The sequence below is a fragment of the Falco biarmicus genome, chromosome 10 (genome assembly GCF_023638135.1).
Source record: "Falco biarmicus isolate bFalBia1 chromosome 10, bFalBia1.pri, whole genome shotgun sequence".
Classification (NCBI taxonomy): domain Eukaryota; kingdom Metazoa; phylum Chordata; class Aves; order Falconiformes; family Falconidae; genus Falco; species Falco biarmicus.
In genome coordinates, this window is record NC_079297.1 from 37,514,064 (window position 1) to 37,540,701 (window position 26,638).

General features: G+C 44.0%; 1 protein-coding gene across 1 annotated transcript in view; it reads right to left on the bottom strand.

Moving 5' to 3' along the window:
• OSBPL5 (oxysterol binding protein like 5) overlaps positions 1-13,920 on the bottom strand; it is a 182,317-nt gene extending 168,397 nt beyond the window's left edge. Inside the window, exon 1 of the mRNA XM_056354277.1 lies at positions 13,500-13,920. Coding sequence (XP_056210252.1) covers positions 13,500-13,514 — 15 coding nt within the window. The 5' untranslated portion in view covers positions 13,515-13,920. The remainder of the gene's footprint in view (positions 1-13,499) is intronic.
• Between the last annotated feature and the right edge of the window lie 12,718 nt (positions 13,921-26,638).

The following is a 26,638-nucleotide window of genomic DNA, read 5'->3' on the forward strand; positions in this document are numbered from 1 at the left end:
GTCTAACCTTAAGTGTTAAGTTAACTTGCAGATCTCCTGATAAAGGTATTTCACTTTGGGATACAACTGGCCCCAGTTCCATGAGGCAGTCACTAACAAGACAATACACTTAACCGCTAACAAGGTATTTATACATTTCCTTGACTACAAACACAGCAGAGCCAAGGCTGTGCAGAAGTGCGCTCCTGACTGGTGGCACCTTGCTCAGTCCCGAAGTTTGATGCCTTTGGCCCTCCTACTTCTTTTGCAGGAGTGCTGGCACTGCGAGCTGTCCTACTTCCAGTGTCAGTCCCTCCAAAGTGGAGGCTGGTCCCAATCCCACATCTGCTGAGGCATTTGGGAAAGCAGCAGCTGGGCACATCAGAGGGCCAGAAACCCCAGATCCAACTCTGCTCTGACCAGCCTCCTTGAAATCACTAGTAACCTACACATAGATACAGCCTAGCATCTTCAAAAATAACTATTTTCACTGATTGCCGCAGTGGGGAGCAATGAGCAGATACAAGGAAAAGAAGCAAGAGACCTAATGGGTCTGAAACATGGTAAACCCTTTTCCAGGGAAGTTAATCCACTCTGTTTAGTGGATTTGGGCTCCATATTCAAAGACCCCTAATTTACATAACTCCAGATTTTACTGAAATTCATGCTTGGTCATGCTCAACTCTGCTAACATTAAGGAGAATTTTTTTCACATTGGAACCTCAGTTCTTCAGTGGTTCTGTACTCTGAGACTCCACTTTAGCTTTCCATACTTAATACTGCAAAGGAGATTATGAAATACGTGGAAAAACGTTAGCTGTTTTATGCCAGAATAAATGAAGGTCACATTAACTAGTTATTAAGAACTAATTTGTTATTAAATGTAGTTGAGTGTCAGAAGAAGGATCCAGACATAAGTAGACATATTTCAAGAGAAAATTAATAATATGCTTCTAATATTAATTATAACTCTATATATTATGTATCAAGTCATTTTTATAAGTCGAGAAAAGATCACTGTCATCATAGTCTGGCTTCACTTGGAACAAGGCAGAAGATGTCACTGAACTCACTCATACATATGGATTTTATATTTTAAAAACGTAAATCATCTTGGTTTAGCAATTGTAAGTGGTGAGGTGTCCACAACAAGCACTGTTCCAGTGATTAATACCCTCTTTCATGTAAAGATTATGTTTATCTGCTTCTCCTCCACTCCCAGTGCTGACTGCCAGACAGCAGAGCCTCTGATGTGCTGTTGTCTCTGATAAGAGGTCCCAGCAGCAGGATGCACTGTTGGCCAGAGACAACCAGGGTAAGTCAAGCACGATCAGCAGCACAGCCTCCAGATACCGCTCCCCACCTAACTGAATCAGCCTCGTTGCGAGGCAGGCTAACTTAGCCCATATTTTGGGCTGAGCTAAGGCAGTTATGCTGCTTCTGGTACCCAGAAAAAGCCACAGGAAGCAGTTCAGGTGTACCTGCATGGCATCCTCTCATGTTGCCAATGTCCACGGGCTGCAGTCAGTGTCATGGGAAAGGAGCCCTCATGGGAAAGGAGGAGGCAAGATGGACAGGTCCTTCCCAAACCGAAGCCTTTGGTAACAAGACTCCAAAAACCAGCTGCACCTGACTTCCCTCCCTGTGCTTCAGCTTGCCTGGTTCAAAGCCCTGAGGAGACTCCTTTGTTCCCCTCCTCTTACATTCATAGCGCAAAGATGTGGCCACATACAAACACACAGAGTTTGCTTCCTGCACCCACCTCCAGCTAAGCCACACAGCCCTGGCGCAGCAACCGTCTTCTCTTTTGCGCTGCCTCTGACCCACATGTCATCTGCTGCCAGTGTCGGGCACCGCTTTTGCTGCTTCCTTCCAGGTCATTGCCCTGGCTCTAAAAGCACATTCCCTCCACTTGCAAAACCTTGACACAGTCTGGTTTAAAACAGCCACTCTTAGCATTTGCTGCTGGCAGGCCTGACTCTCAGCTGACAGCAAAGCGGGTAGATCCTTCCCCCTCCCAATTCCTGCCACATGCATGTGTTTGCAGTAACAATAAAAGCTCAGGTACCTTCCTCATCGCCACTCAAGAACATTATAGCAGCCACTGGAAAAAGCCTTTTCCTCCTTGTTTCTGCTGCTCACTGAATGTGTGCTCCCTGCCCATCCTTGCCGCTGCCCAAATAGACTTCTTAACAAAAACAAATCAACTTCAGGTAGTTACTGGAGGAGTAAAAGAAGAGACAGATTGGTTAGGTCACAGTCTGATTGCTGCCCTGAATCTGCCTAGGCCCATCAAAACTCCTAATGAAGTCTAGTTCCCACCTATTTAGTGGATTACAATAGCAGATGTGTTTCCAGCCAAGCATTTTCAGAGGGGTATTTCTCTACAGAGCCTTTGAAAGGAAGAACCCTCTGACATCTCATTGCTCATGAAGGTCTGAACAACCACTGCGCGAGTCTTCTTGTGTTGCACCTTGCTGATCCTTGTGCATGCAAAACCTGTCAGCTTGTCTCCAGAGGTGTGCCATTTCCCTTTCCATCCCAGAGATTTTGGGGATGTGGTCCAGCTGACACAGTATATGGAACTCTCCCTGAAGATGCACAAATCCATTTCCAGTCATTTCAGCTCTGGCAATGCTCAGATATATCTTATTCTGCATCCAGCCACGGCCAGGCCAGAAATGCCTTTTACAGAGGAAGGTGATGAACTTGGCAAACCACACCCTGCTGCACTGGGAGCGGCAGAGGGAAGGGCAAATTCTTGGCTGGCAGAGCAAGGAGCATCAAAGCAGAAACCTTCAATGTACCCTGACAGTGATTTTTTGATGGGGGACCCAGGGCCAAGCCAAACAGGCTTGCCTCTGCCTTCCGCTGCAGGCTGGGAAGCCTGTCACACCTCCAGACTGGTAGTATATTCTCAGCAGTTGGCCCTTGATCAGACTTCCCCCCTTATTTTCTTGGGCCAGTGCTCTAACATCTGACCAGCAATGCTTCCTTTCCCAGACGGAAATGGCTATTGAGATTATATAGAGTTACTCTTGAAGATTTGCTATTTATGGTTTAGGGAAATTATGAAAAAAATTACAGGGTTTTACATATATTGTCAGATAAATGTATTTTGTTTCTTAAGGGGAGGCAAGGGACAATCCATACTTAATGCTACATCATTTCCATTATGAAGCCCTATTTTATTCTCCTGTAATTTTGTGCAAGAAAATTGGTTAAAGTTCCAAATTGCCTCATTCTGTATTGGAGGAAAATGGTAACTAACTTCTCTGGGAGCACCATGTATTTACTTAACAGTTAAACGAAACTTGAATGGCACTTGTCTTTGTAAGCAATCAACCAATGTCATTGATAGCTGCCCGCAAGGGCTGGGTACCTGCTGGGTGGTGAACTCAGATGGCTTCAGCAGCACCCCACCAAATGGTCTCAGGCAAAATTCTGCCCAAAGTCTGAGGTTGCTTTTTTTCAAAGGTTTAGCTGTCGGTCTTGTTTTGAGGGTGTACTCCAGAAAGGATAGCTTGTCTCAGAGGTAACAGGTCAGACTCATCTTAAGAGTTTCTTTTCTTTTAAGTGATGTGGCCCCGCAAATGACTTACTAAATTGGCATCGCTTTAGCAGACATTTTTGGAGTAGAATTTTGGGATTTCAGTTTCCCACGTGGCATTTTGCATTTCTGTATGCGCTCAAGGAGGAGGAGACAGAGGTTAAAAAGAAAAAGCAGTGAACTGGAGATGCACAAGCAGGATAAAGTAACATCCTGCTATTGAGGCAATGCAAGCAAGCAGTTCTTAATGGGATTTGACTTAATCTCATATAATCTCAATAACCTACTATACAGTGATATTTTCTCAAAAAAATGCAAGATATTTAACTTAGAAAAAAAAACCCAAACCTTTTCTTAGTATTTCCTGAATTTGTTTTACTCTTTCTGGTAGCCAAATAAATTCACTTCAATAAACCAGTAATGTTTTCTTAGTTATTAAGAAATACCAGTTTTGGGCAAAAAAAATATTTTTTTTGAGAAGATTCCATTTATTAAAAAGAGAATTCCGCCCTAAGAAAGTTGCCAGCCTATCTTACATATGAATAGAGGAATTACTATACTACAGACTGTGTTTGTTTTGCTGGCCACAAAAGGGACCACGATCCTTCTCTGGTTAGCTGCCGTAGCCACATCCACATCTTCTCTCTAAATACTGCAGAGCTGTCCTGCCAGTGGAAGTAATCAAGTCTAGAAACATCCTGTGCATTAAGGCACCATCTCCTTATCTCCCCACAGACCCCTAATAGGTCTTATATTTCCATGTGTCTCCTCTCCAGTGTATCCCCTTACTCCTTTCTGTATCTGCTAACCACCAGTGGCTCTGGGGGATCATGAATACTTGGTGATTCCCAAGCATACCTGTGCCAATCAAGATAACCAACCGTCCCATCCATGCTGCAGCCTTCCCCTCCGTGCAGACACCTGTCATAACTTGTTTGCCTTTGAGAGCTCTACCCCTCTGCTGAATTCTGCTGAAAAGCTAGTACTACATGGACACAGAAGCACAGAATGGTTGAGATTGGAAGGGACCTCTGGAGGTCACCCAGAGCCCCAGTCTGTACCCTGCCGTGGTCCTACAAGCAGCTGTAGGGTCCCTGCGGCTATGGACAGAGAGAGCTCCACACCACCCACCTTCTTCTGTGTGAAAGAATCCAAAATACGTTTTCTGATTCATGAACTCATTGGCTGGTTTGTACTGTTGTGTTTTTTTTTTAACCTTTTGGGGCTTTTCCTTTTGCAGAAGGATTGCATAAGCCTCAGCTTCTTAGGAAACTGGGCTAAAAAAAAATTCAAAGCATATTAAGTGTCATATTTAATATTTGAGTCTGCAGGAAGGGATATGTAAACCAAACGTGCATTATAAAGGAAACAGTAGGCCCTTCAGCAGTGTAGCTGAACTCAACTGGCACCTTGTGAGCTCGTGAGAATCTCTTTCATACCTAGACTTTAAACCTCTGATGGGCTCTCTGTGATGCAGGAATGAACATACCTTAGGTTCCACATCAGAACAGACAGTCCCTGAGCACAGCAGAAAAGCTGAAGGATTTGCTTTGATTTACAGGCACCAACTGTCACACCTTATAATCATTAATTTCATTAATAGGGTTGAGATCAGTGTCTTCTTACCAAAAAAGTGGCAGGAAAACCCTCAGTGAAACAGCAGAAAGTACTCTCATTAATATGTCTACAACACCCAGACTGAAAAATATTTTTGCTACCGTGCTGGCAGGACTCTTCATCATAGAATCATAGAATCATTCAGGCTTGAAAAGACCTTTGAGATCATCACGTTCAACTGTTAACCCTGTACTGCCAAGCCCACCACTAAACCATATTGCCAAGCACCGCATCTACACATTTTCTAAATACCCTCGGGGTATTTTCCTGAGGTATATTCCACACCCTCCCTGGGCAGCCTGTTCCAATGCTTGACCACCCCTTCAGTAAAAAATTTTTTCTTAATATCCAATCTAAACCTCCCCTGGTGTAACTTGAGGCAGCTTCCTCTTGTCCTGTCACTAGTTATCTGGGAGAACGGACCTACCCCCACCCGTCTACAAGCTCCTATCAGCCAGCTGTAGAGAGCAGTAAGATCCCCCGAGTCTCCTCCTCTCCAGACTGAACAACCCCAGTTCCCTCAGCCACTTTTCATAAGACTTACATTCCAGACCCTTCACAAGAGCAGCTGAACCACTCACTACACTAGCAAAATGAACTTTCTTACAGGACAAGCAAGTGCAATGTACTGTGAAGTTGCATGTGAGGACCTGTGCTTTTAAGGATAAGGAACATACTGCACAGCAGCCAGCTGACCTACATTTACAGCTGAAGACGTAAAGCTGACCCATAGGGAATTCTGTCTAACCTACAAACACAGAAGGAGTGCTAGTCAAATGGACCATGTCTTTTAAAATGATAAACTGAGCAGGAGCAGCAGCATGGGGACAGGCTTTTCCTGCTGCCATATATAAGAAGCAAACCAGTTCAACACAGTACGATGAACCACTGCTGGCAGGGAAGCCCATCTCAGAGTAACTTACTTCCTCGATATCCCGTGCTCCAGTGAGGAAAGCATACTTTTGGTATGTGGAGGCAAACCAAGTGAGCAGCAAGTGATATGGCAGCATGGGCTGAACTGGAAAAAGCAGGTCCTGGGGCCTTGCTGCAGGTAGCGAGGCTGCAGCAAAACCAGTGCTGCTGTGCTTTCACTGCTACCAAGCCCATGGCATCAAAGCTCACACAAGCAGCAGCACTCAGCCACAAACACAGCTCGCCACATGAGCATGGATAACCTTTAAAAAATCAAGGGGGTAAACAGTGTGTTGTAGGGTTATGAGGCAATAAAGAGAGGAGAGGAGGAGACAGAGGCAAAACCTTCCCCAGGCACAGTGGTAATCATCGCAAGAGCATGAGAAGAGAATCACACACACTTGGGATCAGATTTTTAACCCCCACAGAGCCAAGTAGCTCTGTTGAGATGAGCCTAGTGCTGCTTCACACTGTGTGAGGATCTCCCTGTTGGCATAAATCAGCCTTTAGAAAAACAGGCTCCCAGCTAATTTGCTGAATCCTGCCCCAAATACATTGACTTTTCTTGAACAGAGCCTTCCCTGTCCCTCTGTGGAGCTGCATGGTCATATGACTAAAGAGCACATGAGCTCTTTTTCCACTGCTAAAGTGCAAAAGGAAAGATGTAAAAGAAAAATTGAAAGTTAGTACAAAACAAAATTGCATATCCTAAACCTGCCTGTTAAACTGTAAATGTTAATTAAACCTCCTTGCCTATAGTTAAATTACATCACACCAACATTTCATCCCTGGCAAGCATAAGTGACAGCTCCATACTTCGGAATTTTATGAAACAAAAGGGAACAAGCAAGGGAAATAGCTCTGCTGGGCTCGGTAAATGTATACAAATAACCATAGTAGGAAACAATTATTAATAAAACCTAGATAGAAAAACATTTCCTAGATTACTCAGTGTTACTTCCTCTTTATTTGGTTTTTCAGAAATCTAGTCATCTTTTACTAAAACTTCACAGGGACAAGACTTTTCCTGGGACAAAGAAACCTGGGTGGTTTGTTTCTATGCATCTGGGGAAAGCCTGAAACACAGCCATTGCACCAATGCAAATGCCTGATGCAGATGCAATAACCTCCCAGAAGCCAGTACAGTCTAACCGCAGTAGGAAGTAGGGATGAACTGCTGAGACATAGCCGCGTGGCTTACCTGCGACCTACAGCTTGTGTGGGTGCAAGTTGCTGCAGTAAGTGTCTGTATACGTCACAAACTTGACTGGGTCAAGTTTGTTACCTTTACTCTCATACTGAAATCACCATCCATATAGGTTCTTTATGGCATTTCTGTGAAACTGATGAAAGTGTGATGCCCCTATATTGGAGCTGACGTATGACATAAACTTGAAAACAAATCAGTCATGTTTACATGTGTCATATCTTTGTCCTTGCAGCCAGAGAGAGCCTTGTACCACAGAAGGGGAGTAAGAGAAATTGAATAAATACTTCCTTTTTTATATTAAACTTTGACATCCACCTAAAAGCAAGAGGAATGAGATTTGGTTTGCAGCCCAGGTGGGAATATTTAATATCAAAATCTAATCTGCTGTGACAGAACTGCTTAAGGGTATTCCTTTTTCTGTCATGGATTCTGGAAGAAGGAAAAGTAATTCTTGTGCTCACTATTCCTTTCCTGGGACAAGTGCATTTCCTCCCCATGCTTAGTTTCAAATGTAATCATTTATATTACAAAGGTTGAGGCATTTACCCATTACTGTCCCTGACAATCTTATCAGTTCAGCAAGTTACTTCCAAATTTTACACCTCACAGGTAACATTTCAGCAAGTTTATGATCAGCAATGCTTTGTGGCCAAAGTCAGGCATTTACCGAAAGTAAATAAAGAACTTTCTATTAATTCAAAGAAGATGGACTATAAAAACATTTCAAAGGAGATTACAGGATTCAACAGCATAAGCCCCTACCTAAACAACTTTTACAAGTTAAAAAGACAGTGACTTTAAAGCTACTTTTTATAACTTTAAACATTTTAACCCACCTTGAGCTACAGTGACTTACAAGAAACTGAGGATAGGGACAGACCATTCCACGCAGTCTGAAAACAGCCTGTCAGACATCATTTTTGTTAGCTTCCATCTTCTCTAAGAACAGAGGTAGGACCAGCGTGTATTCCATGTGGCAAATTACATATTCCCTAAAACATGTACCGGTCACCTGGGCTTAGGAATTTTCCTCAAAAATCCTTCCTATAAAGTCAGCTGAAAGGAGAAATCAGGTATATTGGGGAAGCATTTTATATATTAGCACTGGAGTATTGGCTGAAAGTTCACAACACTCCTTGTTTTCAGAGTGTTTTAAGTGCCTTATATTTGAGTTCTGTGAAGCAGTAACTTAAATGATTATGCAATCTTTTAAAGGTGTCCGTGTCCCCGCCCCCCCCTTTAGTTACATATGTGGAGAATGATTTTTTTCAACCTTGTGCCTTTACTAACTCTCCATGTGAGAGCTTATTTTAGCCTAGATTCCCACAAATCACCACATTTTAGTGATTTCTTCATCAAAGGAGCAATGCCCATCTGGACACACTTAGCCAGCCACATTTCATCACACGTACAAAATGATGCATGGTATGGAAATGCACCATCTGCCTTGGGTTTTAAGCTATCATGTTGTATCCATCATTTCCAAAAGGTTAAGGGGACACAAGTCTTTGCTTATATGGAGTAATGGGTGAGTGTGCAGTTTGGTCATTTGCTACTGTCAGACCAGAAGTTCAAAGTATTCTAGGGGCGCTGACAGTGCTGCAGCAGGTGATGAGAGGTTATGGGTTGCTATGGCACTGATGAAGCTTTCCCAAAGCAAGACCAATAGGCTTTCCTCCGCTCCTTCTTCCTGCCTCCTTTCTGCATCTCCTTGCCCCTGGAAGGATCAGATGAAAACTGTGAAGGAGGAAACATCTTGTGTTCAGGGAAACAGGAGCTACATACATGTATGCTTTGCAAACACTTAAGATTACATTAAAGGTATGAGTTGTGTATAATCAGTATCATTTTCTGATAGAAACACCCCAGGAAGATCCCAGGCACTGGCTGTCCACTCAGATCAAAGTGGCTACAAGAGCTACACTGTAAGGGAGGACATGAGCTGCTCTGGAGAGATCCTATCACCCATCCATCTGTTGTGACAGTGGGTGTAGAAAACAGGGAGATGAGTAGTTGCCTAGCTCCTGTTTTCTCCCCGGCAGCAATGCTCTGAAGATAATAATGAGTAAACTTCAGCAAGCTTTGCTTTCCAAGATGGTATTTCCATGGAGATATTCCTGAATGTCTCCAGCTGGTGTCCTGGCTGTGGATTTCAGTTTTGTTTCTAAAAGGTATGATAAATACTGTGATTAAAAGCAAATAGGTTGTCTTTACTCTGAGGTGTGCAGGAGAGAGGGAAGGGAAGGTGGAGGGGAGACTTGGGTTGTTGATGGTTTTTGTGATGGGTATTTCTCAGACACAAAGAAATTCTAATTTTGCTTTGCTTTCTAAATAAAGCCCCCTTCTCTGGTTAGTTTTTATCCATCCCTGCATGCCAGGCATCCTGGAATCTGGATTGTGCACCATGAAAAAATCAATCTCACACATCCTGTGAAAGAATGAAATTTGCTTGTGGGGAAAAACCCTTTCTGGTTTTACCCAGTTTGATTTGGAACATGAGGACGTTGCTGGCTGTGCTGCTGAGGTGCATGCAACATGCACTAAGCCTTCAGACTGGAAAGCTCTGAGCTACCTAAGGTACTTTCTCCTGGTCGGGTCCATTTTCTTACCTAACACAATCTTCTGCTCAGAAAGCCCGAATTAAATCTTATGTTCTGTATTTCCTGAAGATAAGTGCCTTACTGTTGCAGAAGCTGCAGAGCATGTGATCAAGGGATGCCATATGGGCCATTTATTAACAATGAAAAATGAATGCATGATTTGTCAGTCTGTAATTAAAACTGAAAAACAATATTCCAGTTTGCACTCCCATTGTTGATCTGGCTATTTGTATCACAGAGCATAAACAGTTTCTTGCCTTATTACTCCTAGCATGAATTCATAGCACATCAGGATTATAAATGGACATTGGTAGTAAATATTTCATATTATGGTTCAATAATACGGTGATACATATGTAAGCACATTGCCTACCACTTTCCTACTTACATACATGTTAATAAGATTATGTTTATATACACATACAGAAATACAAATTCACATCCAAACTAACACAAAACCAGCCAAGATGGAAATAAAATCACTGCAGTCAGTTTACATGTCGTTCTGAATTTTAAGTGCTTTAAAATACTACTGTAATTTGCAAGTCCACATTCTAAACTAACATATTGTAAAAGCATTGCACAAAAGATATTTTAAACCATCAAAATACAAATCAATGCATTTCCACTTTCTTTGCTCACATCTTAATTTAAAAACAAAACATTTCCAAAGAAATGCTTTTTTAAAGTCTTAAGAATCATAATTTTCTCTCAGATCCATTTCTACAGAATTGCCAAATATAACCATTAACAAAGATCACAAGCTTTATGATATTTTTAGTTGCCTCCTCTTCTGAGATTTTTCCACTTTTCTCTGTTTTCCCTCCTCAAGGCAAAAGGGCTAGAAATGCCCTTATCTTTTATCTACTGCAAGAAAAAAAACAAAGATCAGGACCCAGGCACATTTACAAGGCTGGGGGAGGCAGCCGGAGCGCAGAGCACCACACCAGACAACTGATGGCAGAACAGCAAAAATCTGCCATGCTGTTTTGAGGCTGGCTGCAGTCATGCCCTTCGCACTCCTACAAGTTGTGTGTGGGGCAGGCCAGCAAAGGGTAAAGCATCTGATGTGACCTGTCCTTCTCCCCTGCCCTGCCACAGGGCCCTGAGCCACTCTCCCTTCCCAGGGAGTGCTCGCAGAGGCCACTGGCACAGCTCAGGCACAAGGAATTTTCCTTGGGTACCCATTCCACGGGTACCTGAAGTGAGGCCACTTCTACCTTTGGCTTGACAGTGACAGAAGTCACAGGTATTTCTACCTAGACTGATTGCAAATGCTCAAAGAATAAATGAGTAGCTTCTCTGTAGCTTTTGCAGGATTGCTGTCTTGCAGAAACATATCAGCAGCATACCAGTAACAGGGTATCGAAGAGCCCTTTGGAGAATCAAGAGGACCATGCGTCTCGCCCCCAAGTAAGTTGCATCCTGCTTAGCAGTAAAGCTCCATTTCTACCACAGGTTGCTTTTAAATGGTTCTCATTTAAACTAGCAGAATTCACATCTTCACAGTTGCTTCCTCTTTTCCTTCCTTTTTAGTATTACAACAACCACAAATTGCAACTTCACAGGTGCATGATTGACATTAATATAAAAAACTTTTCCAGAAGGGTGAAAAGATACCAAGCTGGTATGTCAGTACTATGTTTTCCACTTACTTACTTATATCTTAACCTGAAAGAAGCCCTAATTTAAAATCCACAACAGAACCTCAGGAAATCACAAACACACCTACAAACTAGATAATTCTGTTCTGCAGATACTGCCTTCCATATAATGCCAGTGCCTGTGATTTCTAGAAGGGATGTTTGAAATCCAATGAGTATGAATGTCAACTTCCCATGGCTCCCTTACAAGCCTCAACCAGCAACAGGAGCAGGAGTAGTGTAGAAACACAGGAACAAGCGAAAAAGTAGTTCAGACTATTTACAGCGTCAACAAAATGAATGTTTCGAAAACACAGCACCAAAGTTTGTCAGTGCTACCTGGCACAATTGCACCAAAGTCACATTAAAACACATTTGCTGCATCATTTCCCATTAAGGTCCTATTTCACTCTTATATCCGCAGGTGATAACAGAGCCACACAACTTCGTATACTGCCATTCCACTTGTCATGGGAGCCATGGGAGTTCAACAGGATTATTTCCTTCTGCAGCTGAAATACAGCTAGGAATTGCACCAAGTGAGGCCTCCCCTCCTCCTCACTTGGACATAATAGGGAAAATCTTCCTACAACCACAGCTGCAAATCAATGCACATGTCTCCTCCACCTGCAAAACTTGGCCCTCCTACTCCAACCTCTTCCCACAGTTCTCAAAACGTAACAGCATGGCTTGGAAAGGCAGCTGCGGTGGAGGCAATTTTAAGAAGCTATAGCCAGAACTACGCTGTCCATTCTGGCTCCTCAAGGAACCCATTGCATCCCAGGCCAGTGTGGTACTGCAAAGCTATTCCAGCCAAGGCAAATCATGAAGCTGCTCAGGTTCCGCCTTGACCCTCAGGAAGAATGAAGAAAAGCATTGTTGCCATCAACACAGTTGTGCTAAGCACAGCCCAAGAATTCAGCAGGTTCTAGCTCAGGAAGTGTTTGAGGACTGTATATAGCTTTACTTACCTTTAATTTAATACTTTGTCTTAGCTCTGAGGATGCTGTATCGTCCCTGCACTATCATCAGTAGGGATCTGTTGGCAGAAAACACTGCCACCTCACTTCTCCTAACAAGGAATGACGAAACATTAGGGAGAGGTATTTTGAAAAAATACGGTGATAAAAGGTGGTTTCTCAAAGCTGTTAAAACTTTACAGCTTCCAGATCAATGCTGGCTATCAGAGGCACTGCAGGTTGTTAGACTGAAACTTAAAATATTCGGCATCACTTCTGAAGCAGCAGGTATGCTGTGCTATCAGGATTAGCTGCATCTTTAAATATTATAGAGCTGCTGCAGTCTAAAAAGCTGCGTTCCTTCAATCTGTTCTAGTGCTGTGGGTCAACCATCAATTCCTTAGGTAGCAATAGTTTTGGAGGCTCTTCCAGAAATGTTTATCTGTTTCCAACTGATGTAGGTGCAATGCAGTATCCTGCCACTTTGAGCACCACACACTTTGGTGGCTACATTAGAAACATTCTCTTTCTTAGCTCTGCCCTATTTTTGCTCTGTTGCAAAGCACAACTTGCAAAACAACCCATAGCATCAAACTTTACAGAAGTTACCCTTAAAAAAATGAAAGGGCAAGATTAATCAGCAATTTTTAGACTTAAGCAAATATTAACAAGCAGCTCTGGTATTTTGAATTTTCACTAGCAAAAGAATAAAGCTGAAGAAAACAATTTAATGTCAGCATCTTGCAGCTGTATTTTGTTCTCTCATAGCAAAAAGCTTAAATCAATGTCTCGCAGCACAGGAAATAATCAGAGGGGAAGACAAATGCAGTGTTTCCACTTAGATCATTGCAAGAGTTAATGGAGCATTTTGTGACAGCAAGCAATTTACCAAGTACATTTTCACATCATTAACCAGCAAACGAGACACAGTCCACAGCAGCTGCACATTTAATTGTGTCAGCAATTACATTATAAAGCACTTAATGCGTATATATATGTGTGTATACAGACCCATCTTTATATACTTACCGTGCAGCAAGGCATGGGTGTTACGTTGGTCTTGAAACAATTGCTTTACAGCCCCAGGCAGAGCAACCTTCTTCTCACTCTCGTCTCGGGCAAGTCAGTGTTTCTGGAAAGTGGCCAGGCAAGATCAGATTCATCAGCCAATAAAATTGTCTAAAGCTGCCGTTCCACAGGAGACCGTTCCTCTGGTTGCAGGCTCAGGAGCAGCCAATAAAGGAGAAAATCAGCATCAGAGTGCGGGCGAGCATTTTGCCCCATACGAAGGGTCTGCTTTCCAAAAATCCAGCTTCCCCCTGCCTGTGCTTCTGTACACAGTCATCCTGCATAAAAAACAATTTGCACTTGCCTTGCCTGGCTAAAATAGATGCATAACTATTTTGAACACTGACAAGGGTAAAATATCAGTCAAGCAGGTGCCTTGTGCTGGGAAGCAATACAGTGACATCCGGAGCTGTGAATTCACGCTGCTGGGGCAGGGGTACCATATCAGACCTAGCTTTGTAGGGAGTGGTGGGAATTACTGCTCAAACAACTTAGCATTCACTGGAGGACAGAGATGCTGTTCATGGTGGGCAGTGTGGAGACCATTGCAATCTTACCTCTATTTTATCTTCCAGAGCTGGACCTGCTGCAGTGGCTGCGTGAAGCCATCCCGTCCTCAGGCCCACATGTTCATCCTGGACTTCACTGCTGTTTGGAAGAGCCCTTGATTTCACCCTGCCAGTCCTACAGCAGCAGCATAATTTCCCAGTGTGCAATAAGACCTCACAGAGGTGACAACCAGGAGCTGGCTGACATCCAGGGACATCCAGGAAATGTTAGTTTTCCTTACTAAGAAACCAAAACTAAGTCAGTCTTAGTATGTGGTAGCTAACCTATGGTAAATCCTAAAGATGACAAGGCATTTGTTGCAGTTATGCATGTTAGCAGGTCAGGAAAGGACTTTGGAGGCGTGTACTTCTACAATTAACACGACGAGGAAGACCAGACCTATATGTCACGAGCCTGAAAAAGTGGGTTTTGACAGCAGATGACCCATGCTATGAAATCCTAATAGAGAAAAGGCATAGGTAGTCTCTGCACACTGTTTTGCTCCCTTGCTTGCATTTACGTCTCCTAACTTCTTTCAGGTAAAACCTATTCAGATTTGTTTCCACAGAGGTTTTGCACCAAGGTGCTCCATCTGCAAATCTGACTGGCCACCCGATATAAGGACAGTCCAGGCCATGGCCCACGTTTCCACCGACATTTATTTCAGTCTTCTGACACAAATGAAAAGCAAACACCATCCAATCTTCAGCAGTAACATTACAGACTGTCATCTACACATATTAGAGGACAAAGTTGTCTGTAGTGCAGACAACCCCTTGGGAAGTTATTACTTTGCAAAAAGCTACACTGCACCTTAAAATGGGAAGGCTTTTTTAATGAAAAAGCAAATGGTAAGGAAAAAAACAGTTATATTTGAATAGGGTCAGCAAGACTGTCATTAACAATAACCACTTTTTCTTTATCTCCTGTTTTGGTATGGATGCTTCTTCACTTATTTACACAAGACAGCGCTACCACTGCTCCCTTTACATGATGACACTGCAGCCTTTTGGAGAACCACAATCCAAAAATGTTGCCCCAGAGCGCTGAAGGCGGTGTTACACTTGAGCTGGAAAAGAGGCTTCTGAAGAGCCACAGTACGCTAAAATCAGGCAGCACAGAGGCACAGCCTAACTGAATACAGCAGCCTGGACTTTGATCTTGGAAAGCTACATGTGCAAGCATTTATGATCTGGATTTTCCTTTGATGTAAATTGGCATAGACCCGGGCTAATTCACACAGGCTTTTCTTCCAGCTGAGGATCTTCTGCTATCTTTAAAAATGTGAGGTTTCATTTGAAGCCACTTTACACTTCCATATTGTCCATTCAGTGGCAGTGCTGGGCAGAGAGCACACACCACTGAAGGCAATTACGCACTGTGTGTTCCCTCAGAGGTGGTCTTGGTGCTGCAGAAAGAAGCTTGTCAAGTAGTAGCTTAGTAAAACAGTGTCTTGGCTGCAAAGACAATAAGGACATATACTTACTGGAAGCAGCTGTCTTAAGGAAACCAAGGAAAACATGCCAAGCAAGTGAGGAGCCCCCCTACCTCTGGGAGTAGAAGAGCTCAAAGCCAGCAGCAGGCCAGGGGCCACTGCAGTGGCATACCAAAGAGAGGGACGCCAAGTAGGTTACCACCGCAGCCTGCCTCCAGGAAGTTCTGAATTTTCATATAGCTGATGAAAGAAAAATCAGTCAGCCAGGCAGCTGTGCTGGTATCCCATGCCACTGACAAGCACTGGGTTGATTTATTTTGTAAGTTGTGCACATTGCACTAGAAAACCAGTAAATACCTACGTTTTCTCCTCCTGTGTATCTGGAGTGTGGTCAAACTGCACAGAGAGCAGCTGATGCAGGATTTGGTTAATCATTCATTGTAAACTCTAGTTTCAGCGTTTAAATGGAGAGCATTTTCTAAGCTGCTTTCTACACATATTTGAGGTGGGTTTGGCTCTAATTAATTTGGAACAGGGCAATGAGTTCAGAAATTTTCCTTTTCTCTCTCACATCCCTGTGTCCCACTTTACTTTTAAAGTGGTAAGGCCCATCTAGATTAAGATTCTAGGAGGAGAAGGGAGAGAGAAAAATATCTAGCTGAATTAGGGATGGCTGACAGGGGCTTTAATCATCACAATCATACGCTCAAAGCTTTTCAGAGACCGTAACACGAGTGGCCATGCAAATCAGTGAGTCATTGCAACAGCTGAACAGGAAAAACCCTACACACAAAAAGAAGAAAAAAAGCAGAGCTCTGCTTACCTGCCGAACCTGCTCACTGAGGAGTTTCCATAGTATGCTTCTGTTCTGCCTGGCTATAGCACATTTTTATTCTCTTTAGTGCATTTATCCTTAGGATGTCTTTGTGAAGTAGAACATTACTTGTGGGAAAGTTACATTACTTTCTTACTACTGGGAAAGCCCAGCAGCATGCAGGAAGCCTGTGATACTTCAAGAAACTGAAGCATATCTTCACTAGTTAGAGCTAAGGCTGTTAAAACTGCATTGGCTTCTTGGTAATTCGAGATCAAAAGCTGCTTCCCTCTTCCCCATCCCTTCTAGCACCTGGATATGCAACTGCATCTGTGTGCCTTTAGTGAGGGGGTTGTGTAATTTTAGCCTTTTAATAGCAGTCTTCTATTCTTGCATATCTTATGGGCTCAATATTTACATGTTTTTTCAATACTTTTTTTTTTTTTATATATAGGTGACTTCAATGTTTAAAGAGAACATACTGATTTTGGGGGGACAGCTAGTCTATACTCAACCCTTCACACTTTGTGCACACATGACAGCAAGACACTTTCCATAGTTTTACCCTTTCTAGCAAGGAAAGATGAAAGCCCACATACAGGAAAAAACAGTAAAATAATCAGAACTCAGACTGTTTTTTCCCTCACCTCAAGCCTAAGCAGTCCCTGCTTGAGGGTACTGTCCTGTCAGCTCCAGAAACACGGAAAAATCCAAGTGCAATCCTAGGCAAAGAACTGCAATATGCACCAGAAAACATGCATCTGTCCTAGAGTGGAAAAATGCAGCCTGCAGTTAGTAACAAAAATATTTCCCTGTGTATTGCTTACACCTGCGAGAAGTAAGATACCCTCTTCGGAGTAGGCAGATTAGCAAGCATGACATCCAGTGCCCCCTGCTTTTAAGGGGGAAGGCAGTTTTGAAGCAGACAGAGCTTGGGAGAAGAGACAAGATTAAAGGAGTGGTGTTTCAGCAAGCCCTCATGTGAAGGGTGCAGGAGTGGTAGGAAAGGCTCAGTGCTCAGTGCTCAGCTCCTGGTGGCTTCACACAATCCTACTCCAAGTGCAGCCCATGATGAGCAAAAGGAGCTCCGTCAAAGCTGGATTTTTGTGTCAGGGTAGCTGTACCAGCTACCTGTAATAAACATCTTCTGTGTATGGTGTTCTGTGATCTATCATGACAAATACCTAGCTTATTCATTAACACAGGAAAGGAGACCTTAAGTGATTCACAGTGGGAAATAAAAAAAAAAAAGGCATGCTGCTCAGAACTCACTTTGATTCAGATGAAGCAACTTTGCAAGTCTAATAATGCAGCTTTTGGCCTTTGGTGTTGCTTACAGGAAAACTCATCAGATCTGCCAGGTTTGTTCAAAAAAAGGAAAGGAATGGGGTTTTATTTATATCCCACCCCCCACCTAAATCAGTTTGACACTGCAGCATAGAGTGGATGCCCTCTGGCTGGCAGCCTCATTACCATCTGTAATGAATGTAACATCTTAAAATATAAATAATTTGTGTTGTAATAGCAAATACAGTTTGGAAGGAGAAAGACATTTGGGGAAACTGGGATCAGAAAAGGCTACAGTGAGTCAACATGGGCCTCTGTTTCCATGGAATTACAAGCACAACCCTGCCCGCCTTAACTGCAATCAAACTGCCGCCCAAACCACTGGGATGACTCTCAGCACAGGAAATATTGCATCAGATTATCAAATAGGAAAGTCTAGTACTAAGCAAAGAGGGAGATCTCCCAGATGGGGAGCTTGCTGGACCAGGACCTGACAGGAAACGACTTTATTTTCCAGCTTAGTTGCCGATTTCTGTCCCACTCTAGGCAGAACCCCTAACTGTGAGGGGGAGGAAATCTGTATAAATAAATGAAAAAAAATAGCAAACAGCTGTTATTACCTTGTCACATCCTATTTTATATTTTTTGAAACAAACTTCACCCATGCTTCCTCTGCTGTGCTTGGACTAATTTATCATGCATTATGTATGTTGCTCTGTCTCAGTGTTTAATTATTGATGAACCCCTCCACCCTTGCCCCCTTTCCTCTTCCACTTGTGCCAGGATCCATCCAGCACAACTCAAGCCCTTCCTTGCCACCAGCTCTCAAGGGTGTGAGCCTGCAGCCTGGCCCAGCTCTGGGCATTGCTAACTTCTGCCAGAGAAACCAAACCCCTGCATGTTTGCCAGACAGCTTGGTTCAGACCTTCGGAAGGCACAGGAGCACTGTGTCAGATCAGGGGACTGATGCATGGAAATGTCAGCCCCTCTGTGGGCTCCCCAACAGCCCTCCTGTCCCTTGATGAGGTGCCGTGGGCTGGGGAGACCCCAGTGCACCCCATAAAAGTGTGGTGCAGCCCACATGCACCCCAGAACCCTGACGTGAGGCCCGACACAACCTCCCCTAGCCCCCAGAATGGCGGGCCCCGAGGAGCTGCCTCAGCACCTTCTCTTGCCCACCGCAGGGTGCGCCTGCCTTGGATGGCCCTAAGGTCGCTCTCACCTGCCATGGGACTCCTTGTTTCTCTCAGCAACATTTTCACTTCATTTCTATTTAGAGGGAAACATCTGAAGAAGGGAGACCCACCCGCTGGGTGACACAAGGGCTGGGCGCGCCTCAGGGCTGGCTGGCAGCTGCGGGGTGACAGCTCTTCTCTGCCGGCAGTGGGGGGTGGCTGCTGTGAGGAGAGCTGGCGGGGGCTGCCCCGTGCCGGCCACGGCCGGTTCCAGCCAGTTCCTGCCACAGCACGGCGCCCAGCCTCTCAGGCGAAGCTGTGGAGCCTCCGGGAGGAGGTACCGCGACCTGAGCGCAGCGCGCCCATGGTGAGGAGTGAGGGGGCAAGGTGTGAGGGGGAATAGTGTGACGGGAATGAGTGGAAGAGTGTGAGGAGGAAAAGTGTGAGGGGGAAAGTGAGAGGAAGAGTGTGAGGGGGCAAAGTGTGATGGCCAGCACTGCCGGGCCAGACGCAGGAGAGGGCTGAGGGCTGCTTGAGCCGCCAGAGGCACGATTGCCCTTCCCACTGCCCGGGCAGGCGTGAGGAGGAGGAGGAGGGAGGGCAGAAGGGATCATGGTAGACACAGCCCTGCCTGGCTGTAGGGATTGGGAGTGAAGGAGCAAAGCTGAGCCTGAGGAAAAGGGGACAGGGGTGTCTGTGTGTGCTTTAATTTGTCTTTGTTTCTTGCTATCCAAACTTATTTTAATTGGAAATACATTAATTTTCCCCAAGTCCATTTTGCCCATGATGGTAATTGATAGGTAGTCTGCCTGTCTGTATTTCGGCCCACGAGCTCTTTTATCTTACTTTCTCCCCTGTCCTGCTGGGGACGGGGCTGAGAGAGCAGCTGGGCAAGGGGCTCCAGCCAGCCAGAGTCAACTCACTGCATATTACTATTAATCAAACTATTAACTTTGCACTTGCTCTTTTCTCTCCTGTTAGCTTTATGATTGTCTGTTCACTATTTATTTGTCTTTAGATTTGCTGTACATGTTCTTGTGGGCAACATAGACTATTCCCCTGTGTGTTTTGCTCTCTCCAGGGTTTCTCCATGTCTCTGCGTTTCAAGGTACATACCCTCAGGGTGGCAGGCACATCTTTGCTTCCACAGTAGTAGCACCTTTGTGTTTAGTCCACTCTTTTTCAGGGCAGTCTTATCTATCAACCCATGCAATAAGGTATTATGTACAGCACAGCAGCTTTTCCTGTAAGCCAGTAGTGTCTTAAAAGCTGTTCTCAGCTGCCAGTGCCAAACGAACCTTACTTTAACTCATGCTCAAAAAGGTCATGCATGGGAGCTATGAAGCCTTCCCTAGAAGAAAGCCTTTGATGCCAGCCTGGTCTGTCCGAGTCAGTTCCTCAGCATGCAAATCCATAGGCAATGCCAAGAGTAAGGAAAAGTAAGAAATTACTACTGCTTCTGTAATTTAAGTACCAGATACCATCGCTTGCATTTTATTCCAGCCCCCATTTCCAAACAGCCACAAATAGATTTGTGTTTAAAACCCCCAGCTTTCTCCTCCTTTTAGTGACGGTGATGTGCTGCAGTGTAGGAGAGGTGTAAATCTGTTGTTGCCACTGTTCTGCTGGCCCAGCATCCTCACCTGTGCTGTACTGCAATTTCAGTTAGCACAGAATGCCTCTGTCAGCATCACAGGCAAATGCATCAAGTATAATGTGCTTTTTTTTAACTTTAAAGTCTTCACCTCCAGCTTGCATAATATCACTGTCATGGTTTAACCCCAGCTGGTAACTAAGTACGATGCAGCCGCTACCTCACTCCTCTCTCACCCAGAGGGATGGGGAGGAGAATTGGAAAGGAATGTAAAACTCTAGGGTTGAGATAAGAATATTTTAATAATTGAAATAAAATAAAACAAACACAATAATAGTAACAGTTATAATGAAAAGGAGGGGAAGAGGAATGAAATGCAAAGGGAAGGGAGAAAAGAAGAAAGTCGATGCACAATACAATTGCTCACCGCTCACCACTCTCTGACTGATGCCCAACCAGTTCCTGGGCAGCAGTCCCCCAGCCCTGGCCAATTTCCCCCCCAGTTTACATACCGAGAATGATGTTCCATGGCACGCAGTACCCCTTTGGCTAATTCAGGTCAGCTGTCCTGGCTGTACTCCCTCCCAATTTCTTGTGCCTCTCTAGCCTTCTGGCTGGCAAGGCCTGAGAAACTTAAAAAAAGTCCTTGACTTAGTATAAACATTACCTAGCAACAACTGAAAACATCAGTGTGTTATCAACATTTCTCTCACACTAAATCCAAAACACAGTACTATACCAGCTACTAAGAAGAAAATTAACTCTATCCCAGCCTAAACCAGGCAAATTACTCAGCTGATCTCTTAATTTTCTACATGCAAAACCAAGCTCTTTGTTCTGAAACCACACGGCTTTCATCTGCTGCCAAAGGGGAATCCATCTAGCTGCTGTGACTTCCCCCTTTGAAATGAGTCCTCCCCACAACCGTTAGCAGCCAGCAGGCCTGTGGCCTCATTGGAAAGCCTACCTGGTTTTGGTTTACCAGCAGAGTAGGGAGGGCTGGAGACAGCAGGCTGCTCACAAACCCCTCCTTGCAGCTACAACAGTCAGCTTCCAGGGCAGGGGGATTTGCCCAGGTGTAGCAAGACCCTAATCACCACTGTTTTCTGTTTGCTTTCTGCCTTTGCTGTGAAGTTACTTAGGAGTAGTTGGCATTTCATTTAACCATATGAGTTATTTTGGGGTTTCCTATCCATTGCAGCCCTATTGTATCTCCTGGTTTCCTGTGCTGTGGCTCTGTTTGGTGCGGAAGGCCGTGGGCTGCTCTTGGGGACCAGCTGTGATGGGGAGACAGAGCCCTGCCAGCTCCTTTGCAAGGCTGGCAATGCACCACAGTGAAACACTGTGCTGTCCACTGTGACTTCATGGGCTAGTCCCTCAACTGCTTTTGCATAGCAAGAGCGAGATCAAAAATCCAGGCACATCCTCAGATGACTGGTTCACCCCAAATGTCTCTTTCCTCACCCACAGCCTTAAACATCAGCAAGTCCCCCTAGCCTGGCCACCCTCACACCTGCTGCCTGTGACTTTGTGCAGCTCCGACCCCCACCTTATGTTTCATTGTTGAGGTTATTTATTGCTGTAATTAGTCAGTTGATTCCCCCATATGTGAATACTGTGCCATCCTGAGACTGTCACTTCAAAGGACTTTTGTCAGATTTATCACCAATAATTAAACTGTCTCCACCCAAGCAGACTGTGCTTTTGATCAGGAATAGGCAGTTTGCTCCTGACTGTGGGCCAAGGAAAGCCATGATTTGATCACTGGCAGATGTCCTAGTGAGCAGGGGAAGCTCACTTTGTTATGTTTAGCAGCTCCTGTCTTTCAGTCATGGGAAATCATAATTTGCCTGTTAGCATGTAAGAATTTTCCTTATGCATCAGCAAAGTTGAAAGGCCATTGTCAGCTTGGAGCACGAAGCCTGCTCTATATGGAGGCTGGTGAGAAACTCCACACTAATCTTACCCTGCTGTTTGCCCGCTGGTTTCTGGTCCAGTCCCAGGTTATTAAGATGCAATTAGTTGCAATGAAATTATTCAACTATGTGGAAATGCTTTATTTTTCCCCTTCTCTGTTGTGTGAAATAAGAAGAAAAGGCACCGCAGCTTCACATCTGCAAACATTTGCAGCACATACCTGCAGCGAAACATGCAGGTTTTCCCCTCCACAGCCCCTTGGCTCCGGCGCAGCGAGAGTGCATTCTGCTTCCTCCAGCTCATGGGAAAGCGATTCAGCCCCACAATGCAGCTGCTGGCAAAGATGTCAATTTGTTTTGCCGGTCCTTTTTGTGGTATTTCATAGCTGATTTGGTGTCTGTGTTAATGATACCAACATTCATTGTCCAGGCTTTGAATCGCCCATAAACCCCTCTGATTTTATTCCGACACCACCCACTTTACTGAAAGGAACTACTTCTGAACAAAACCACAAAAAATGCCTTCAAATGTCTCCTAAAAATTTTGTATCTAAGAAGTCCAGAAAATGGTAGACAATTGTAGATGCTGTCTATTAGAGTGACCATGGTCATCACACTGCTGTTTTGTGCCTTGTTCAGCTGCTGGTTATATTTATCTCCTGCATCTGGTTGTATCGACTGCAAATTCTCATCAGGAGATGAACCTTCCCTCCTCAGCAGCTCTGTCCTCAGTCCAGAAAGCAGCCAGCTTGACTCCTCCAGAACCATCCTGCCTTCGCCAAAATAAACTAAATAGCAAAGTCCTTTAAAGTTGAAATGTTTGCTGATTGAAAGCCCAATCCAAGGAAAAATTGTGGTGTGGTGTTTTCTCCAAGTGCAGAGAGAGCAGCCTCTGCAGACGGTGGTGCTGCTGGTTGTGTTTTCACATAGATTCTGGCTTTACCTAGTAAAAGCACTTACAACATATTGATCACTTTATGTAATAAATTGCAACTATAATAATATTTCATCTGGAACCAACTGACCGTGTTCTACAGAATAATACTTCCACATACCTCTAATATCATTTAAAGCCAGTGACCTTGAAAGAGTCTTAAGGCCCTGGTTTGGTAATAACATTTTGGCTTCCTCAGACTGACTTTTAAAATTTCAGCCTACCCAGCCATGCATGCTTACATGGCATTGGAATAACATAAGAGGAAAAAAAATATTTTAAAAGATATTTAACTTGTGTCTGTGAAATGGAAAGTCGAGTACCTAAATACACATAATGGATGGCTCAGTGCAACACTCTTCAGGAAAAAGCACATACTTTCCACAGCTGCTTAGAATAAGGCACTAACAAACCTATAAATCGCATAAGAGAATACCGTGGAAAAAAGTACGTGTCCTATACATGATATGTGTTGACCTACTTCAATATCAAAATCTACATATAGGAGAGCTGTCAGTGTTCGGGTAATTAGTCTTCAGTTCTAGATGACTCAGGTTACCATCTGCAGAAAGTTTAAGCAGCTGTTACTGATTGACATCCATATATATTCAGATTCCCTATTCTCTGTACCACTGTTTTCTAACTGGGTGCTTAATTTTGCTCAAAAAAATCAGCTTGGTTTGCCAAAGCTCTATGCAAGCTGTTTGCTCTGTGTATGCCTTCACTCCCTCTCTCCTCTGACCAAGGGTTGTCGAGCAGAGATAAGGGCATGCTCCACATGTGAGTGAAACTGGTGCTTTCTTTGCATTTCTCAGTATTTCAGTCCCCTTGACTACAAAACACATTTTAGAGAAACAAAATTGGAATATATTCTTAAATCCTGATTGAAACAGTCAACCATTCATCTTTACTTTAAATTGCTTTTAAAAAATGTCCAAATTGTGAAGAAATAAAATGGAAAGCAATTCCCAAGAAAGATTTTTTTTCAGTTAATGTGGAACTGTTCAGATCTTTGTTTGGAAGCATTTTTTAAAGGCAATGCTTTCTGAAACCCTAAAAAGTTCATTCTCAAAATACCAAATGGCAATATCAAGTGTCTTAACAGAAATAGTGTCACTGGTACTAATGTGCTGGCAGTGAGCTTGACAAATAAAAATATTGATGGTCTCACTTTGAAATCTATTGGCTGCCATTTCAGTCACATTTTAGGACATCATCAGGTGGAAGAAAACCAATCCAATAGCTTTAGACATGACTTATTATTAAATTACAATGGTTTTAAAGGTTTGATTGATCCTGATTGTCCAGAAATTTTTCTCAGCAATTCGGTAACTGGACTCCAGAGCTCAGCCTTCCTCCAGCATGTGCCAACCTGCCCTGCCAGTGCCAGCGCTGGGAACATCGATCTGGCCTGGAGACAATAGCTGAGAGCAGTTCAGCTCAGTCAGACCCTGCACAGAGCAGATCTTCCATGGGACCGGTGCTGATATACAAGCATGGGAAGTTTGGAGTTGAGGTGTTACTTCTAGTTTTGATTTATTCCTCATTCATTGCAAGCAGCCGAGTAGGTGTAGACACACTTTCCAGTAGATTTAGGGCATTTGCTGAAGGTCCCTCACACACTCATCTCCATTATAGCTGTGCTCGTGAAAAATCGCGTGCTTTGCATTGAAATCTTTCTGTATTTCAGGCTGGAGAAGGAAGAAGCCAAAGTAACTCACCAGATGTTGCCAGATGCTTTAAAAGGTGCATTTAAAACCTCCCTAAAGACTTGTAAAAAAAGGTGTGGAAGAAACTTCGTTAGCGTTACACACACATACACAGATTCATTAACTGAAATAGCCTTTTTACTGTTTTTTATGTTGAGCAGTATGAGTAAGGACGTCTTGCTGTCTTTATTGATGTATCTGCACTGCGTTCGGCAATCCTATAAATCCATCACTGCTGAGAAAAGCTGTGGAGCAGACAAACTGGGAAACGACCGCACAGCCGACAATACTGAATAACCAGCTTCAGGCTGGTCCAAGCCAGTCCTCACCTTGGACTACATGCACCATCAGAAAACACCTAGCAATGCTCAGGTGTTAAAAGCCAAGGATTATTTGGCATTGTCAGGCTATTGCTGAACTTAAGAGCTTTTTCAAAAAGTTACCTGATCAGGTATACAACACTCCACAGGTGAGCATGAGGTACCTAGCACCTGTGGAGCAGGCAGACAGCCTTAAACGGGCATGGTGACCTGGGTGGCATTGACGTGAGCCAGGGCTGGAGGGGACAGGCTTTGTACCCATAGCGTGGGGAGAAGAAAGGTGAAACAGCACATGGGGTGGTGGGAGGTTATCAGAGTCTGGGAAGGAAGTGAAAAAGCGAGCAGCCTCGCAGGAAAAGCGTTCCCTGGAAAGAACAGAGGTATCATGTGCCATCTGGAGGCTTACAGCAGAAATGAACAGGCTGTATTTCCTTTCTGGAGAGACAGCGATCACCTTTTAGGTAGGCACATATCTTAATCAAGAACAGATGTTAGATCAGCCTTTACCAAAGAGCCTGTTTTCCTTCTGATAGTACATTCCCAGCACTAGAAGCACCACATCAGAAAACTGCCAACTAAAAAACCAAAACAAATGAGTCTAAGAAGTATCTTAAGGGAATACCAGTTGCCTTGCCCATCCTGCCCTGCACAGAAACAAGGGCAGAGACACAGCACAGTGTGCAAGGAGTGCTTTTGTCCCTAGCACACTGAGCACACAGCTTTTGTGTCCCTAGCAGTTTTCTTGTAAGCATTATTAATACACTAGGGGTGTCTATGAAACACTAGCATTACATCCAGAACATTGTTCCACACAAGCTGGCTTTTCCCTAGTCACTTGGAAAGTTGACGGTAAAACATGAGTTAAAGTAACTCATTTTGGATCAAACTAGGCTACCTTTTCTTGGTGTGAGGGGCTGATTTGCTAGGTTTGCTTCTGGCTGTCAGGAGATGATGTCTGTTAACAAAAATGGAACCATTTAAAGCCAGAGTTTTCAGTGACACGAGGTCTTATGGGAAGAGCTGAAAGGGCCTCCCTGAAGCAGTGCCACAGTAACTGGGAAAAGGAAGCACAGTAACTTCCCTGGTGGGTGTGAGGAGAACACTGTACCTACCTGCCTCAGAAACAAACTGTTGATCCTTGCTTGCCCCTCATTCTGCCCCTGGACGAAAGTGATTGCATCTGCATTTCTTAATTAACTTTTACTCAGAACACCCAGGAACTGTTAACACCTAGCATCTTTGCCATAGCTAAGAGACTTTTCCTTTTTTGCTTGAAAAAAGCAAAGTGTGTGAAGTTTTCAGGTGTTTTTCCCTTCCAAGCTCCCATTTCTGTCCCTCTTCTGCAAGAACATCCACATCTGTTCATC